The sequence below is a fragment of the Peromyscus eremicus genome, chromosome X (genome assembly GCF_949786415.1).
Source record: "Peromyscus eremicus chromosome X, PerEre_H2_v1, whole genome shotgun sequence".
Lineage (NCBI taxonomy): Eukaryota > Metazoa > Chordata > Mammalia > Rodentia > Cricetidae > Peromyscus > Peromyscus eremicus.
The window spans coordinates 33,370,950-33,391,302 of record NC_081439.1 but is presented as its reverse complement, the minus strand read 5'-3'; the positions used below and the strand labels follow the sequence as shown (position 1 = coordinate 33,391,302).

Below are 20,353 nucleotides of genomic sequence, written 5' to 3'. Positions count from 1 at the left end.
GAGTAACAATCAATAAATGGGACTCCCTGAAACCGAAAAACTTCTCTAAGGCAAAGGACATGGTAAATAAGACAAAATGACAGCCTACAGAATGAGAAAAGATCTTCACCAACCCCATATCTGACAGAGGGCTGATCTCCAAAATATATAAAGAACTCAAGAAGCTAGACATCAAAATACCAAATAATCCAACTTAAAAAATGGTGTACAGAGCTAAACAGAGAATTCTCAACAGAAGAATATCAAGTGACTGAGAGACATTTAAGGAATTGCTCAACATCTTTAATCATCAGGGAAATGCAAATTAAAATGACTCTGAGATACAATCTTACACCTGTCAGAATGGTTAAGATCAAAACCACTGATGACATCTTATGTTGGATAGGATGTGGAGTAAGGGGAACACTCCTCCACTGCTCATGGGAGTGCCAACTTGTACAGCCACTATGGAAATCAGTATGGTGGTTTCTCAGAAAATTGGTAATCAGTCTGCCTCAAGGTCCAATGATACCACTCTTGGGCATATACTCAAGTAATGCTCAATCATACCACAAGGATACTTGCTCAACTATGTTAATGTCAGCATTATTCATAATAGCAAGAACCTGGAGAAACCTAGATGTGCCTCAACTGAAGAATGGTTAAAGAAAATGTGGTATATTTATACAATTATTCAGCTGTAAAAACAAAAACAAAACAATGACATCATGAGGTTTATAGGCAAATGGATGGAGCTAGAAAATGTCACCTGAGGGAGGTAACTTAGACTCAGAAAGATGAACAGAATATGTATTCACTCATAAGTGAATACTAGATGTAAAGCAAAGAATAACCATATTACAACTCACAGCACCAGAGAAGCTATCTAACAAGGAGGACCCTAAGAGGGATTCATGGATCTCTCTAGAAAGGGGAAATAGATGAGATCTCCTGGGTGAATTTGGGGGACAGAGAGTGGTAAAGGGGAGGGGATGGGGGATAAAAACATGAGAGAATGGGATGGTTGAGCAGAATGGAGAAGAGCAGGAGAGCAATGAAACAGATACCTTGATAGAGGGAGCCATTATGGAGTTAGGGAGAAATCTGGTGCTAGGGAACTTCCCAGGAATCCACAATGATGATCCCAGCTAAGACTACTAGAAATAGTGGAGAGGGTGCCTGAACTGGCCTTCTCCTGTAATCAGAATGGTGAGTACACTATCATCATAGAGCCTTTACCCAGTAACTGATAAAAGAAGATGCAGAGATCCACAGCTAGGCCCCAGGTTAAGCTCCAGGAGTCCAGTTGAAGAGAGGGGAGAGGGATTACATGAGCAAGGGGGGTCAAGACAATGATGGGGAAATCTACAGAGACAACTGAACCAAGCTCATGGAAACTCATAAACTCTAGACCAACAGCTGCTGAGCCTGCATGGGACCAAACTAGGTCTCTGCATGTAAGGCAGTTGTGAAGCTTGGTCTGTTTTTGGGGACCCTGGCAGTGAGATCAGGATCTATATCTGGTACATGAGCTGGCTTTTTGGAGCCCATTCCCTATTGTGGGATGCCTTGCTCAGCCTTCATGCAGGGGGGAGTGGCTTGGTCCTGCCTCAACTGAACTTACCAGGCTTTGTTGACTCCCCATGGGAGGCCTTACCCTTTTGGAGGAACGGATTGGGGTTGGGGTCAGGAAAGGTGGAGTGAGAAGTGGGAAGAGGGATGGGAGGAGAACTGTGGTTGGTGTGTAAAATGAAAAATTTTTTAAATAAAAAATAATAAATAAATAAATGGAAAATTAAAAAAGAAAATGTTTCCATAAGATTGGGCTGTAGGCAAGCCTGTAGAGCATTTTCTTAATTATTGATTCATGGGGGAAGCCCAATCCATTATGGGTAAGACCGTCCCTGGGCTGGTGATCTGGGTTCTAAAAAAAAAAAAAAATTAGGCTGAGCAAGCCAGGAGAAGCAAGTGAGTAAGCAGCACCCCTCCATGGCCTTTGCATCAGCTCCTGCCTCCAAGTTCCTGCAATGCTTGAGTTGCTGTCTTGACTTCCTTTGAGGATGAACAATGATCTGGAAGTGTAAGCCAAATAAACCCTTTCCTCCCCCAACTTGCTTTTTGGTCATGGTGTTTCATCACATCAATAGTAACCCTAACTAAGACATATACCCACAAGCCAGTCTGATGGAGGCAATTCTTCAATTTCAGATTCTCTCTTTACAGGTGACTTGAGTTTGTGCAAAGTTGAAAAAAACTGACCAGCACACACTGTATGAATGGTCCACTGTGGAACTGGTTGAGGTATCAAAGAACAAATTGGCCTTCAAGAATAGAAAGGGGGACACATATCCACCAATCTAAAGCCAGGGGAGCTGGGTAACAAAGTGACTGCCAGGAGGAAAACGCCCACTAAGGACTGAGCATGCTCTGATGCTGCATTCTAAAAATATTACAATACAAAGTGTATTAAAGTTCACATGGATAAAACACATTTTCAGAGATAGCCAAATCATCTAACATTGGATTTGAAGCAGATAGAAAGAGTACAGGTAAATCATGATTGGCCATATATTGATCATTACTGGAACTAAAAGCAGGATCTGTACTTGGAATGCATTTATTTATTATTTATTTACACTTAAGAAAAAATGGGACATTATACATGCTGAGAAAGCTCCCTTATATGTTAAAACACCTAAATCCTTGACCATTTGTATATTTACACCATGGAGAGTTTTTCATGACTTTAACATCAAGGATTAGATGAAAAAAGAAAAAGTAAAACATGAAATAAGATGAGTTAAAATGTGCTGGACACCATAGCAGCTAATTTGTGTTTTCCCTTAACTCTACAAATCAACTGTTATAATAGATGAAGCATTGGCTCTGCCTTCTTTGCATGCATTGAACTGTGGAGTAAACAAGTAGCCAGATCCAGTGACATAAATCTGTAAAAAGCATCTTAGCTAAATAGAAACACATTAGAAAGTGACCCTGGGATCATGGATGCAAAGAAGGGCCATTAGGAGATGAAACTATTAGTTATCTGGAGAAAACTTGAGTGTTATGTTACAGTTAGATTAGGATTTTTAGAGGGATTATGCTTTCCCTTCATGGAGGCACAGAATGATGGACGCATCAAACATGGAAGCACTAAATCAATGCAAAATACTTGACTCTACCCAGGTCTTTTTTGAAGACTGCAGCTGGAGTTAGTTAACTAACAGGACAATTGACCCACTTCGTCAAAAATTCATTGATGAGAGGCAGAGGGGATGGAAAAAAAGTATACTTACATGTGAAAGTATTGACAATTATGACCTAAGATGAAGAATATATATATATATATATATATATATATATATATATATATATATATATATATTGCTTATAAAAAATACATTGAAGAAAAACATGTCTTGGGAGTACAATGCTGTGAAACAAATTAGTCTAAGCTGAATAGTTCCATTTGAAGGGAGGCTCTTAAGACCCAGGAAGTAAATGACTCAAAGTCTTAAGAGATCCCTGAAATTTACCATATTCAGAGTTCTTTTTTCCCCCAAAGTTGCATGTACAGTAAGGACAAATGAAGAGAGGAGTCTTTTAAACCTGTTGAGCTGCCTTCATGAATACAGAACAATCCTGGAGTGGATTTTTCTGTGATGGAGATGTCTTGGAGTTATTCCTGTTCTTGAAAGTAATCTTCCATCCATACTGCTACAGAAAACATTAGTCACCTCACTGGCTCACCAAGTGGTACCAAAGTAGAATAGTCTTCTTGTTGTTCACACCCTCTCTGAAGTAATATTTGCTCACATCTCCCTTACAAGTGTCTGTCACACAACAGGGAGTGGCATGAAAAATTTTGAGGCTGCACTAACAAGGGAAACTTATTATGCTTAGAAGATGTGAGATAATAAGAAAATATGTTTTTGCAGGATAGTAGGGGAGAATATGGACTTGCAAGGATGAGATGAGTTTAAAATACTTAGAGAAAAGAAAACTGGACTTACAGGACTGACAGACAGAGCAAGGAAATGTGGGGAAATGGTCAAAAGTAATGATTCTCATACTGGATGGACGTCTCTTACAGCAGTCTCTCAACTTCAACAATTTGGGGAAATTTCATATGAAGGGGAGTTGTTATTATCATGACATGAGAAACAGGCTCATTATCATGGCTTTTTTTGTTTTGGATTTGTTTTTTATTGTTGTTTTTATGGATTAGAAGGTGATGTGAGGATTAAAGAATTCTGACACTCATTTCCACATCTACTATGTTCCCAAATTATTTACCTTCAACAATAGTAATTAAAATTCAAAAGTCATAAGATTAAGTGGGCATGAATTTATTTAATGAAAATCCATAAGCCAATCAATAAAATAATAAAGCGACCAAAACAGGAAATATAAATGAAGGCCACTTGTCCAGTTTGGCATGTTTTGAATCTGGAAATTTTAGGTAGATATCTGAAGAATACTTGTGATTACTCCTTGTAGTTTTGAATTTTCAAGTCTATGTAAGTTGGAAATTTACATTTAAATGTTAGAACGTATATGGGAACGCCGGGGAAGAGTGAAAGAAAAGGAAATTGTGCCACCCACTAGAAATAAGAAAGAAGAAAGAGTTGCCATTACCAATGCACTGCCAACTTTCTGGGTATCTGGGAAGGACGGCGTGCGGAAATATGGGGGGAAGGCAATCCCAGCCTTGCGAATGATGGATAAATAGTTGTACAAGACAGAAAGGAAGAGAAAGCTGCCAGCAATGATGTTCAGAACCCCTGGAAAGACGAATGGATTGTGGGTGGCTTTCTTCGGGAGTTTCCCTGAGTACAATTTCCAAAGAGCAGCAAAAACTGAGACTGTCGCAACCATGCCGAGAAAGCTGGAGACAAGTAACAGGTGTTGAGCAATTCGAATATCCAAAGGAATGAAGGTGTCCTGATAGGTATATGGGTAACACACTCTAGAAATGGTTGAATTATTTTCCCGGTGGTGAACGCAGGTTTTCCACATCCCCACTAAAGTCATGCTGGGCTTGGAATCCATGGGCTCTCGAAAACCCCACACTCGCCAACGAGGGAGGCCTATAGAAGCGCTACAAAGGATCCATGCTAGGATGACAGCAGCAAAGCCTCCTAGCTGCCGGCTGGCACGCTTTCTGACCATTTTAACGCTGACACTGAACACCTGGAAACTGCAAAGAAAACACAGGACATCATGAGGATGGGCTCTTCAGGCCTGGGAGATTGTCCCCTGTTGGGGCAAAAAACAAGAGAAGGGTTGTGTTGAACAGATGAGCCTTTGACCAGGAAATTTTCTGCAGGGAGTGTGTTCTGATCAAACTCAGAAGGGCTGACTCTGTGGCAACATTTACCAGCAGGCTGATAATCCACACACCATCTAAAATTTTCTTTTTCTACTGTTTATAGACTCACAATGAATTTGGCCCCGAATACTTAGCCTTCCAGATTATCACCACAGCATGGAATTTCACAGAGGAAATAGAAAGCCGCTTAAAGTCTGATGACTGAATAGTTTATGAAATACCCACACCATGGAGTTATATGCCAATCTTAAATATAAAAGTGGAATCATACATTTTGAGTTTGGTATTTGGGGCTTAGTACACATTTTTGTGGTTTGTTATTTTGCTTTTTTGTTGTTTTTTTGGTTTTTTTTTGTTTTGCAACATTGTATGGTTCTGTATCCCAGGCTAACCTAGAACTATGTCCCCAGTCTGGCCCTCAGCTAGAGACAATCCTGCTGCCTTTCATTTTCAACTGCTGGTGTTAAAGGCAACAGCCACCACATCAGCTAACTGATGTCAGGTTTTCAAACTCCATCAATGCTACAGCCAGGATGAGCAGTTTGCTCTTAAGGTATGGATGACTTGTGTTTCTCTGTTGCAGCGTTAAGTTTTGACATCTGGATTAACTCCAAGCTTTGCCTATCATGAATAGTCATATGCACGTGTGTGTGTGTGTGTGTGTGTGTGTGTGTGTGTGTGTGTGTGTGTATGCATGATCAAGCATATATAAATCTTTGGACTCATATGCATTCTTGTTTCTCTTAGGCATACCCTAAGCAGCAGAACTGGGGGGGATTGATATTCATTCATACTTTATAATTCAATAAACTATTTTACCAAGTGGTTGCCCTAGTTTATACTCCCAGGGTAGCATGATATGAAGGACCCAGATTCTACAAAAGTTCTCTCACATCGCTTATCTCAAAATCTAATATATCAACACCAGTAAATTATGAATGAGTGAAAAGTTCTAAAGCAATAGAGAATTAGCTTATTCTGGCCAATACATACAACAAGTACTTATAATGCATATTACCTTAATGCAAACTACTCACTGGTCTGCTTGACACATGTCCAAACCTAACACTAGTTACTGGGGATAATGTCCACCATCAAGCATATGTAAAATACAGAGAAAATTTTAAGTATATACTGTGTATGATGATTGGATTATCCACTTGACCTAATATAAAGTGATCTAGTAAAGGAGTCTCCATGATGAATTGTCTAGATTAGATTTTCTGTGGTATGTTTCTGAAGGATTTTATTGATTATGCTAAATGAGGTAGGAAGACTTGCCCTGGTTGGGGATGGGCAGGGGTTGATACACCATTCTCTTGTAAGGGACTCTGTACTGCATGAGTGGAGAAAGCTACTTGGGTGCTATCATGAATGTATTAATTCATTGCTCTCTTTTCTTGATTGTGGTTATAATGTGACTAGCTCCTTTAAGTTCCTGCCTATTTGGCTTTGTCACAATGACAGAACTGATAACAAAATAATCACTACTTCCTTTACATTGCTTTTTCCATAGTATTTTATCACAGCAACAGAAACAGAAACTGAGATATATAATATTATTTATTTATTCATATTTTAGCCTATTGTGAAATATGCTGTGTATGTATATAATAAGGTATAGTTGAATCCTGGGGTTATTGATGATTTTCTTTCCCCTTTGTTTTAGTCTAAAATATTATCACTTTTTGTTTTGTTTGTTTTGTGCTTTTGTTTATCTGGAATGGAGTTCTCATGATGTAGGCCCAGTTTTTATCTAATTCAGTATATAATTCATGTTGGTCTCAAACTTGAGGAAATTAACTTGCCTCAGACGCCCAGTTGCTGGGATTATAGGTATCGGCCACCATACATGGCTTACATAAGGTTTCTGTTATTATTTTTTGTTGTGGTGGTGGAGGTTGTGGTAGTGGTAGTAGTGATGGTGATGTTGGTTGTGGGCTTGTTTATCTATTTTTAAGTTTTGCAGATTAAATCCAGGGTCTCATGTATGCTACTCAAATGGTTTACCACTTATCTAAACTCTCATTCCTAAAAGTGTGTTTTCATGGGTTATATTTTCAATTACTCTCTACAAGATATCCTTCCCCTCCATGGCCCTACCACAGTCAGGGTGTGTATTGATGTCCATAGCTCCTGATACCATTGAAGGTCATGCCAATACCTGGGACACTACCTGATGCCATGTTGACGTCTGAGGGCCATGCTGCCACAGGGACCATTCCAATCTGAGTGGCTTGAACTGCCATCTGAGGCCATGGTGACATCTGAGCCCAGGCTGCTGCCTAGAATCATGTATGGGTATGTGGTCCTACCACAGCTGGGGTCTGTATGGATGTCTGTGACCCATGTTGCCATCAAAGGCCACATGGATGCCTGGGGTCTAGGCTGCAACCTGTGACCATAAGGATGTCCAAGGGCCATGCTGCCATCTGAGCCATACTGATCTGAGTGGCCTGTACTGTTACCTGGGGCCATAGTGTTGTCCAGACCAGGGCTGTTGCATCTGAGTCCATGGCCCTATAGCAGCCAGGGTCTGAATTGATGTCCATGACTCCTGTTGCCACCAAAGGCTCTGTGGATGACCAGAGTCTGGCCAGTTTCATGAGGCCATGTTGGTGATTGAGGGCCATGCTGCTGCCAGGGCCATACTGATCTGTGTGGTCTGTGCTGCCACTGGGGCCATGGTAATGCACATGCCTGAATTGCTATAGTGGGCCATGTCTAGTTCCATGGTTCTGCTGCAGCTGGGGTCTATGTAGATGCCCATGGCCCATGTTACCAGGAGTCATAGAAAACATGGATGTTGAAGTTGGAGGGCCATGCTGAGCTGGCTCCATCTTTCACTGGCAATGGCATAGCTGGTCCTGCCACTTGCTGGACACTGCAGCAGAAGAGTTGGTACTGCCCCTCAGAGAAGAGCTGGCCCTGTACTTGTAAAAGATGGCCCTATCCTTTACCATGGGCATACACCTCACTTGTGCAGCACACTAGTGCTAACCCTGTTGGAGGGGGTACAGGAGAGTTGGCCTTGAAAGCATGAGAGAAGCAGAGCTGACCACCTTCTATTGTCTGCCATGTGGTGACAGGCATGAGGAAAAGATGCCCACCTCCATTCCTTTCTACCTGCAGCAGGTAAGAGAGCTGGCACCCAGGTTATAAGAATGGGAGAACTAGCCCTGCCCCTCACCAGCTGCAGCACACAGGCTAGCGGGCCTTGTACCCCACCTGGGCAGCACACTAGAGCTAATCCTGTTATGGGGGGGGGCACAAGTGAGCCAGCTCTGAGGCCATGCAAGTGGGAGAGCTGACCCTCCCTGCATACCATCTACAGAATCAGGAGAGGGTCCTGCACCTATCCTGGACCAAACAGTAGAGCGGGCCCTGGTGGTGTGAGTGTGGGTGATCCATTCCCAAGAGCCTGAGAGCAGAACTGGCCCTGCTCCATTGGGTGAGCTAGCCTGGGTAGTGATGATGAGGGAAAGCTGGCAAGCTAACCAATCCAGCTACCACCCAGGCCCAGAACCAGGGCTATGAGTTGGCCCACCCCATCAATGAACTGCTGGAGCATGTGAAGGGGAGGAACCTACAGGTCCAAAACTATAAGATCTCCGTGACACAGGACAACAACAGAATATCCAATAGGAACCCCAGTGAGAGTACATTATCAGTGGTGTAGCAGAAGCCAGAAGCCTTGAACCAAACCAATGACTCATAGCAATAAATACTTATGAGTAAAGATGAATGAACTAAAGGGTAAATTGTGTGACTAACAGGACCATGCTACTGTAGTCAAAAGTTTTCTCTGGTCCCACCTGTCCCCACTGTCCTCCAGCCACTTATAAAATAATCATTCAGAGGCTTAATATTATTTACAAACTGTATGGACTATGGCAGGCATCTTGCTAGCTTGCTCTTACCTCTTAAATTAATTCATTTCTATTGATCTATGTTTTGCCACATGTTCCATGGCTTTACTGGTCTGCTAGCATATTGCTCCTTGGGAGGCAGGCTGGCATCTCTCTAGACTCTGCCTTTCTCTTTCCTGTCTCTCTCCTTGGATTTCCCTCCTGCCTCTAAGCTGCCTTGCCATAGACAAAAGCAGCTTATTTATTAACCAACAGAAACAACATATATTCACAGTATACAGAAAGACATCTCCCAGCACACTACAGCTTTCATGATGAGATTCTTCTCCTTTTTTTGTTTTTGTTTTTGTTTTTATTTGTTTTGGTTTTGTTTTTTCTTTAAATTTTGTTTTGTTTGGGGGAGGATGCAAGGGCAGAGGGAGGATTCGAGGGGACAGGGAAATAAGTGGGATCAGGATGCATGATGTGAAAATCCACAAAAAATCAATAAAAATTAAAAGATTTTTAAAAAAAGATGTCCTTCCTTGTGTCTCAGGAAAAAAAAACTGTGGGATAGACTTCAAGATAGGACCTAAGGGAATTCAGTTCCCTGGTGTCAACTATCTACAGAATGAGTAGTTTGTAACCCCTGGAAACACAGATCTACAGGTATCTCCATTGTCATTGCTCAAGAAGCAGCACTTAAGTGCAACATAATTATACCATTTAATACCCCTTCGTTTAAGGTAAAAATAAATCTACCATATGACTCAGAAATTCTGTTACTTGACATATATCTGAAGGACTCAACCTCCTATTCCACAGAAACTTGCTCAGCCATGTTTGTTGACTATCTATTCACAATAGCTAAGGAATGGAAGCAACCTAAATGTCCTACAACTGGTAAATTGACAATGAAAATGTGGGACATACATACTATGGAATACTATTCAGCTATATATAAAAATGAATTCATAAACTTTACAGGTAAATGGATGGCACTAGAAAATATTATATTGAGTGAGGTAACCCAGGCTCAGAAAGACAAATATCACATGTTTGCTCTCAGATGCAGTTCCTAGCTCCAAATCTTCAGATGTGAATGTACAACCCAGAGTAACTGATGAAAACAGTAAAGTAAGAAGGGAACAATGGGGAGAAGGAACAGTACAGAGGGGAATAGTAAGGTACAAGTGATTTGAAGAAGTGGATTTAAGTATGATGGGAGGTCAATAGCAAAGGAGAGCAAGGAGGGTAAAAAAACAGCAAGGATATATGAAAAAGACATGAGGAATCATATTATTATATACTTGCCTAAAATTACATGTAATACATATAAATATGTGTACACGTGTACATTTACACTTTAATTGAAATTTATCCATCTAGATTGACAGGGCTTCCCCAAGAGCCATAGACTAATTAAAACCCTAACATGGGGCATGAGAAGTCCTGCTTTGAGTCATTAGTCAGAGTTATCCAAGAGACTCCTAAAAATTCTTAGGCTATTGTTATTGTCGTTAGTTGCCTCTGGGAGGTGGAAGGTAGGCCCCTACTGCTAAAGATCCCATGTACTTCAGACACAGTATCCAGAGGACCTGAGCTGGGTCTCATCTGAAAACCTCCTCCTTGAGAACTAACTTTCATGGTAGAAGAAGATACCATATAAGCTCCCAAAAGATGGAAGCAACCAATAGTCTTACCCAGATATGAGGCCATTGAACTACCATGACCAGCATGCCATGATAACCCTGAGAGTACTACAGTGACATTCATACTTTGGCAAAAACTAACAGCTCTGTAACTGGACTTAAGGACCACTCAACAAGAGGGAAATCATGCCTGGTATTGGAAACCTAGTCAACTACTAGGGAATGATGATGGTATGGGTCTTAGAGGAGAAATTAAATCCAGAATAATTCCTAACTAAATTCTAATATCTATTCTTATATCTACAGTTAAGTGCAGTTCACACTTCTCATCAAAAAAACTTATTTTTGCAACAGATGGGAACCATTACAGAAAACCATAACCTATCAAAATGCAGAGAACAAGAGATCATGTGGTGCCAAGTGCCAACTGATACATCTACAACACAACTACTACACCTATGGCTCAAGGAGCATTATGAAAGAGGGGGCAAAGATATTGTTAGAGCCAGAGAAACAGGAAGTTTTCTGTGAGATTGTATCTCCTAGAAATGTCAGAGAAGCTATACCCATAAAGTCTCATCAAGATGGCTGCCTAAACAAGATCTGATCAAGGATAACACCACTAGATATAATAACATGGGTGAAATTTTATGGTGCCTCAACCCTAGACAAGTAACTATGGTCATCTAAGGAATGCTGAGAGTGACAGAAATGCTCTTCCCCAGGGAGGAGTTCCCCAATTAGTTATCCAATACTAAGTGGTCAGCCCTGAAATCATATATGTACAAAAAACATTACATGGACTGAGAAGGTAGCTGTAATTTATATGTTTAAGTATATATAAAAACAACAAATGAGAAAAAAAACCGTGAATGTGATAAAGAGCTGGTGGGGGGTAGGGACAGCTCTCCTGCTTTTGTGACCTCAGGGCCAGTTCCCACAACTGCCTCAGGAGTTGATGGGGGGGGGCAATTCTCCACCATCCATGTTCAGTTTGAGACAGGGTTTTGAAATATGCCCAGACTGTCCTTGATTCCCTCAGTAGTCCAGGAAGTAATTCTTTTTTTGCTGTGTTTTGCTTGCTTGATCTGATATAGGGCCTCTTACTCTGTACTGACATAGAAAACAATTGAAGTGGTGTTCCTATAGCCTCTACCTTCTTGCACCAGGCTGATCTGATGCTTTGATGAGAATAGTATTTAGAAGAAAATGAATGATAATGCTTGATTTTAAAATCCACAGGCTGCCTTTGTCATCCAGATATGTGTGAGATAAGGGAGTGTAGAGCCTGTCATTCTGTCATTAGTGTAGAATTTCCTGTCAGAGAAGGGTTTCAGGGCTCAGCTGGTGTCAGCAAATTCAACAAACAGATTTAGTGTTCCAGGCTAAGCTCTTCAACCAAAAACCAGATATCTGTTCAAGTGAGAAAGAGTAGTCATGGAGTTAATGCCTATTTCAAAGGAGAAGAGAGGATACCTCTTGTATGTCAGGGAGACCAGAGGGACCTCAGTCCCTTCAGAAATTGATCTCATGAAAGATTATATCACAAAAATTTAGAGTAACACTGGATGATTTTAATGCATTTAGAGTAATATTTCAGTAAGTGGTCTGTGCCAAGAGATTTGCATCCCCAAAGCATGGCTTGAACATGTAAACAATGTGCAGAGAATAGAAACACGTGTAGGGTTAGGGTAGAGCTGTGATAGATAAAGATTCTAATGCAAAATTCCATTATGGTTTCTAATGAGCAAATTACCTCTTTCACATAGTAATTTTTTATGCCTGTGATGAAGCTGAGCCACTATAACTCAAAGCATTTCTGTCAGTTTCCTTATCTGTGAACAAAATACTCCAGAAAATAAAAAAGGAGGAAGAAAACTGACTCTCTATTCCCCAGCACTTTACTATTACCAATAACTTCTCAGCTAGAAGTAGGACTTCATGAACTGTAACTGGAGAGTTTCTTTCCAGCTTCCGCCAAGCCCCAGCAGTCCCACAGCCCACTTATAAATAAACACACAGATGCTTATATTATTTAAACTGTTTGGCCTAATGGCTCAGGCTTCTTGTTATCTAGTTCCTATATCTCAAATTAACCCATATCTATTATTCTATAAGTTGCCACGTGGCTTGTGGCTTACTGGTACCTTACATCTCACTTGTCATGGTGGCTGCTGGTAGTGTCTCTCTGACTCTGCCTTCCTGTTCCCCCCATTCTCCTCTCTGTTAGTCCTGACTATACTTTCTGCCTGGCTACTGACCAATCAGCATTTTATTCATCAATCAATCATCCACAGCAATGAACTCCTCCCTTGTCCATACTGTTATTTTATCTTGCTCCATTCTGTATAGGTCTTGTGCATATAAACACAGTCACTGTGAGTTCATGCATGCAACAGCCCTGTCATGTCTGGCAAACACTGTTTTACTGCAGACATTTACTACCTCTGGCTCTTACAGTCTCCCCCATTCTTAATCCCTGCTCTTCCATAATGATCCCTGAGTCTTGCAAGTAAGAGATGTGATGTAGATCTCACATTTAAAGTGCAGCACTCATAGACTCTAATTCGCTATATATTTATTAGTCACGGGTCTCTGTATTAACCACTACTTTAAAAATGATTTTCTCTGATGAAGGTTGAGAGATCCACTAATCTATGAATATAAAGACATGAATTTAGGGAGCAGTTTATTACTATATCCATTTTATAGAATAATAGTATTGGGTTCTCCCCTAGGGCCTATGACTTAGCCAGCCACAGGTTTCTGGTTCAGTTAACAGTACCAGACATGGGTTCTATCTTGTGGATCAGACTTTAAATTCAATTATGAAATGATTCTTTACTCCTATAACATTCATGCCACTTTCACAACACTGGGCATATCTTGCTAAACCAGTTACTGTAGTTTACAGAGTTTACAGCCGGGTAAAACTGCTGATTGCTTTTCTGTTCCCGAAGTATGCATAGAACCCCCCATCGCTATGAAAGCTAGCTAATAGCTAATAGTTTCTAGGTCAGTATTAGCTTGATTTTTCCATGTCCTATGAGCAAGTATATGGTATTTTAGCAATAGGGTCTTATTATCATACTCTAAGGAGTACCCAAAAGCAATGGGAATAATCTGCAGTGTTTGGGAGGACTCCATTGATCAAAAACTTGAAAAGAGGTAACCCACTTCACGAGCCGTGATTTTTTTTCTGACAGCCTACAATGTATGAGAGAGGCATTATAGAGTAATGACAATTTAAACAGTCTATTATAGAGTAATTCCATCTAAACTTGCTTGATATATCTGTATGTGTATAGTTTAGAAAGGTTCTGGAATAGTAGCTTTCCATATGACCTTTTACAAAATCTTTAGTGAAAGTTATTCCTCCTATACTACTTCTTCGAACTGTGTGGTTCCACCCTCCTCATCTCATTAATAAGAAAAAGAATACAAGTGCTTGAATTAAATTCATTGGCTGCCTATGTGCAGGGTAAGGTAAGACGAGAGACAGCAGATTCTTTCCCTATAGTGAAAACCTTCCTTGGAGGAATCATCTTGTGCTCTACTGACATCAGGAAATTCAACAAACAAACTTTGTATTCTAAGGACAGTTCCATTGCCAAAAACCCTAAAGAAATAAAATTTTTCAAGGATTAAATGCTCACTGAGGTTCTGAAAAAAAGAATCAGAGTACATATCAAAAGTAGCATAAGGCCAGGCAGTGGTGTCGCACGCCTTTAATCCCAGCACTCGGGAGGCAGAGGCAGGCGGATCTTTGTGAGTTTGAGGCCAGCCTGGCCTACAGAGCGAGGTCCAGGAAAAGCGCAAAGCTACACAGAGAAACCCTGTCTCAGAAAACCTAAAAAAAAAAAAAAAAAAAAAAAAGTAGCATAAAAGTGACATCCCCTGGATGTGAGAAGGACTAAAAAATACCAAACTACTCAGAATAGGGTAGCCTAAAGATCACCTCACACACAAAAAAAGAAATCAGAGTAATTCTGAGTGCTGTTTATTCATATAAGAGTATTCTTTCTGAGAAAAGATCTGTGACAAGAGACTTCAGAACCCCCAAGTATGGCTTGGTGGGTAGCCTAGCTGTAGAACAGAATATCATTTTTTCGGAGCAATAATGGGATAAGCAAAGTTCTGAATTCAAAATTCAAGTATAATTCCTATTGACAACTCTGTTGTCTGTTTTGTTTTTTAACAACACAATGAAGTTGAATGACGTTAGACCACAGCACCACTGTTGCTTAGTTTCCACAACTGTGAACAAATGTCTAATAGAACAACTTAAAAGGAGGACTAAGTAATTATTAGTTCAGTTACAAAGATGTTAGTCCAAAGTCCTTGGTTCTGTTTATTCTTTGTATGGGGAGGCAGAATACCACTGTAATGAGAGTAGGTGGTTCAAGGTAGTAGTCACCTCTGAGTGATCAGAAATCAGAGATAGAGAAGGGAACAGGGATGAAGTAATCTCTTCAAAGGCACAATCCCCTGGAATCTACTTTCTCCTCCAACAACCCATCTACTTAAGTGCCCATATGTTCTCAAGACATCACCATACATCAGTTGTATCAGTAAATTCACACAAAGCCTTTATGGGGACAAAACAGATCCAATCTATAACCCTATGGTAAATTAGGAGCCAACTGTACAAGTAATAGAATATTATTCCTACTTATAAACTTGGGAAGGAAAAAAATTCTCACATGGGTGACACATGGATAAAGTTTGAGGACATTACACGAAGTAAAATATGCAGTCACAACTGATTAAATACCATGTTATTCAACTAAGGAGGTCCCTGACCAAGTCAACTCTACTGAGACAGAAAGCAGAATGGTGGTTGACAGGAGCAAAGGCAGGGAGAAACAGGAAATGGCATTCAATAAGGACAGCAATTCAACTGAGGGAGATTTACAGTAGTGACATTACTATGTCCTGGTGAATGTATTTATAGCCACGGGATCATACAACTAGAAAGGTTAGTGAGAAATCCTGACCTTTAATAACATTAATCAGAGTATACAATAAAGACAGGCAAAACCTCTACTAACCAGTGATTCTGTCTTTAAATGAACTGCTAGCCAATGCTGTACAAGAATGTGCAGTTATCTAGACCAGCAGGGCTGATGAGGACATAGCTCCCCTCACATGTCCTTTCATGCTCACTACTGGCCTCATAGTCACCGGTGAGCTCTTAGCCACTCCATTGGCTTACTATACAGTTCTGAGAATTCTATTGTGACATCAAATACCAACCCTCAATGACCTCACCTGCCACATTTCCAACCATAATGTGTAAGTACAGTGACATCTTTAGGGGCTAACCATGCAGGGTCTCTAGCTTCTTTTTTTGTTTTGTTTTGGGTTTTTTTGTTGTTGTTGTTTTGTTTTGTTTTGTTTTGTTTTTCGAGACAGGGTTTCTCTATGTAGCTTTGGCATCTTTCCTGGATCTCGCTCTGTAGCCCAGGCTGGCCTCGAACTCACAGATATCCTTCTGCCTCCCATGTGCTGGAAGTCTCTAGCTTCTTTAGTTATGTCCCTTCTCATGAAGCATTTGTGGGGTGGGGTGTGTTCACTAGTAGTCCTCTGTGCTCTTGGTCAGCCCACTGGTAACATTTCACTTTCACTCTCATTGATGTCGGAGTGCTTATTCCAGAGAGAGCCATAACACTTTTTGAGGCAGGAATTCTAACTCTGTCATTGTAACTGGTTACATTTTAGAAAAGTCGTTGTCATATGTAGATTACAGTATTAGCAGAGATGGCATCAGTATTCTCAGGTTAATGCCAGTTCATTCATCAGAGATATGAACCACATTTTCATTATGCATTCATAAATTGATGGGCATGTAGATTGTTTCCATTTTCTAGTTATTGTAAGTAAAGTGGTGATGAATATGGTTGAGCAAGTGTCAGTGGAATAGGAGGACAGGTTCTTTCAGCATATAAGAAGAAGTGGCAGAGTTGGGTCATGTAGTAAATTTAATTTTAGCTTTTTAAGAATTTTCCATGCTGACTTCAATAGTGCTGACTCAGTTTGCAATAACACCAGCAGTGAATGAGGGTTTCTCTTTTCTCACATCCTTACCAGTATTTACCAATTGCTTCCTTGATCTTAGCCATTCTGGCTGGGTAAGATGAAATCATGAAATAGTTGTAGTCTATATTTTTCTGTTTGTCAGGGATGTGGAAAAAAATTTTAAATATTTCTAAGCCATTTAGTTTCTTCTTTTAAGAGCTTTCTGTTTGGATCCATAGCCTCTTTGTGTTGGGTTTTTGTTTTCTTGATTCTTTGTTTTTTTCCTCTCTGAATATTTGAATGCCCTCTATCAAATGTATAGCTGGAAAAGATTTTTTTCAATTCTGTGGACTTCCTCTTCACTTGATTTATTCTTTACTTTGCCATACAGAAGTTTTTTAGTTTTATGAGGTTCCATTTTTCAACTGTGGCCATAATTCTTGAGCAAATGGAGCCCTATTCAGTCTTTCCTTGTAGGTACTGCCTAGGTTTTCTTCTATCAGTACTAGAATTTCAAATTTCATATTGACATTTTGATTCATTGGGAGTTTATTCTGTGTAAGGTGATAGATACTGGTCCAATGTCATTGTTTGTGGATACCTAGGTTTCCATGCACTATTTTTTGAAGATGCTGTATTTGCTCCAGCAGCTATTTTAGGTATTTTTTTATTAAATATCAGATGTCTATAGTTCATGCACTCCTGTTAAGGTCTTCTGTTTTGTTCCATCAATCTATATGTATTTCCTGTGCCAGCACCATGCTGATTTTATTACTATAGCCCTGTAATAAATCTTGAAATTTGGACTGGCAATCACTTCCTTTCGTTTAAGATTGTTTTGGCTCTATAGTTTTTGTATTGTCAATATTTATAAATGTGGAACCTTTTTCCTGCAGTCCAGGCCGGGGGTTCCTGTAAGTTTGAGAGGCCTGGGAAAAGCCATGTCCCAGGTTCCCCATGGTAGCCTGGGCCAGTGCAAGCTCCTGACTCAGATAGGGCTAAAAAACTCTTGGCTTGCGCAGCAGAGGAAGAATACATTCCCAGGTCATATGGCTACCATGTCTGCCCAGGAAGCAAGGTTTTCACTGCCTAGGAGTATATAACTGGGCCCGAGGGAAGTGGGAAATTTTGATGGTATCCCTTCCTCTCATCCTAGCAGAAAGCAGAGTGTCCCAGTACACAAGTCACTGACAGAATCCCTAGCAGCATTATGGGCTCACTATCCCACCCACAACTCATTTTCTGAAGCCACAGCTTCATGAAGCCGCAGCATTATGGGCTCACCATCCCACCCACAACTTATTTTCTGGAGCCACAGAAGCCCTGGATACTAGGGCCTCCAGCATGGTGTTGAAAACACGAAAAATCCTTTCACTCAAAGCTCTTTTGTCTTCCCCTTCTTCCTTTTTTTATCCTTTGCTTCCTTTTTTTCTTTATTCTGTTCTCCCTACTTCTCACCCTGCCCTCCTGTAAATGGAGTCTTTTCTTTGTCCTGTCCCACAGCTGTTTCCAAATAATCACTCAGAGGCTTATATTAATTACAAATGCTTGGCCGATGGCTCAGAATTATTACTAACTCATTCTTACATTTAAATTAACCCATTTCTATTTATTCATGCATCACCACATGGCCTGTGGCTTACCAGTCCTTTGGCATTTTGCTCCTTGGGTGGCTGGCTTACGTCTCCTGACTCTGCCCTTCTCTTCTCTTCCTTAATTTCATTATGCTGCCTAACCTTATCTTGCCTCACCATTGGCCAAACTGTTTTATTATTAACCAATGAGAGCAACACATATTCACAGTGTACAGAAGGACCATCCCACAGCACCCCCTCTTCATTTGCCTTCATCTCTTCTTCCTTTCTCCTTGTTTCTTCTTTTACCTCTCCTTTGTTCCTTTTTCTTTCTTTTTTAATTTTATTTTATTTTTTAAAATTTTCCCCTATTCTCTCCTCCTGCCCACCAGCCTCCCTCTCCCAAACCACCCCACTCCCACCTACAGGAATACAAGGCCTCCTATGGGGAAGCACATTCAGTAGAAGCAGATTCAAGCCCTTCCCCCTGCCTCCAAGCTGCACAAGATGTCCTATCATAGGTAGTGGGCTCCACAAAGACCGCTCATGCACCAGGGATGGATTCTAATCCTACTACCAGGGGGCCTCCCAAGCAGATCAAGCTACACAACTGTCTTGCCATGCAGAGGGCCTAGTGTAGTCCCATGTAGGCTCCACAGCAATGTTCCTTTTTCACTTTCCTTCTCTTTTGGTTGATCTACAGGTGAAGTTCAAGGAACCCCTTCCTGTCAAACTAGGGTTCTGCAAGAAAACCCAATTGCTAGCAATATCTAAAAATGATGAGAAACACTGCAAGGGTGACATGCACCTAGAGCATCCTGAATATGTGTAGCTTGTGGGTGGGCAGCAGCAAAGAGCAGAATATGGTGTCCTTCCTTAGGGTGAATCTGAGTAGAAGCAGCAGCAGTTTTAGGTAGAATGTACCCAAATGTGGTGTAGCAGTAACAGTGTCATATGGTCAAGTTTCACTGACCAAGGATGCTCTATCAAATCAACCACCAGGTACAACTGACCCATGCATAGATTGTCGCTCTTGGATGTACCTCCTTACTCAGCCACTGTGCTGGCTAGTTTTATGTCAAAATGACACAAATTATGGTCATCTAAGAGAAGGGATCCTCAGTTGAGTAAATGTCTCTAGAAGACCGGGTTGTAAGCAGACAAGGCTGAAAGGCATTTTCTTAATTAGTGATTGATGGGGGAGGGCCCAGACCATTGTGGGTGATGCCATCATGGGCTGATGGTCTGGGTTCTATAAAAAAAATCAGGCTAATAAATCCAGGAGACACAATCCAGTAAGGATCACCCCTCCACAGCCTCTGCATCAGCTCCTGCCTCCAGGTTCCTGCTCTGTTTGAGTTCCTGTCCTGACTTCCTTCAGTGATGAGCTGTCATGTGGAAGTATAAGTCAGATAAACCTTTCTTCCCCAAGTTGTTTCAGTCAATGGCATTCAGCATAGCAATAGTTACCCTAAATAAGACAACTACCTTGCTCAGGATCTTAGTGAACCAACCAAGATTAAGGTTAGGAAATCCTTCAAGCCCACCTCTCCCAAGTAGAGTAGCCCTAGGCATCTGGCTGTGCTATTATCATAAATGAAAGAATGAGTAGGACAGGAAATAATTTTGACACTTGGCACAATTGCAAAGTCTAGAATTCAGTGTGGGGGTGACTGGGAGTGACAAACATATACTCTTTGTCCTGGAAAGGATGAAAAACCTCAGAGCATGTAAAACAATGGTACGGCATGCTACTTATGTACCCTTTGTTCACACAGGGAATGATGTTTGCCTGTGGGGGAAGCCATTTAGTGATTCAGCCATCAGAAACCTAAGTGAGTTCAGGTGACAAGTGGTGCATGGATTCCAGAGAAGAGGCTTCCATAGTATCAGTTATGTGTGCCTATATTTGAGGCTAAACCACCAATACTATTGGCTGGGAACTATGTG

The 20,353-nt window shown here is 40.8% G+C and overlaps 2 protein-coding genes across 2 annotated transcripts in view; one reads left to right on the top strand and one right to left on the bottom strand.

Moving 5' to 3' along the window:
- Window positions 1–4,312: 4,312 nt before the first annotated feature.
- Window positions 4,313–16,007, bottom strand: LOC131899505 (claudin-34-like). The gene is made up of 2 exons (XM_059250989.1): window positions 15,863–16,007; window positions 4,313–5,179 (listed from the first exon to the last, which is right to left on the bottom strand). Exon 2 carries the CDS (start codon window positions 5,149–5,151, stop codon window positions 4,519–4,521), a length of 633 nt encoding a protein of 210 aa, XP_059106972.1. The 5' UTR covers window positions 5,152–5,179; window positions 15,863–16,007; the 3' UTR covers window positions 4,313–4,518.
- Window positions 8,351–20,353, top strand: part of LOC131899754 (protein phosphatase 1 regulatory subunit 15B-like) — a 30,196-nt gene continuing 18,193 nt past the window's right edge. The window contains 1 exon segment of the mRNA XM_059251219.1: window positions 8,351–8,446. Coding sequence (XP_059107202.1) covers window positions 8,351–8,446 — 96 coding nt within the window.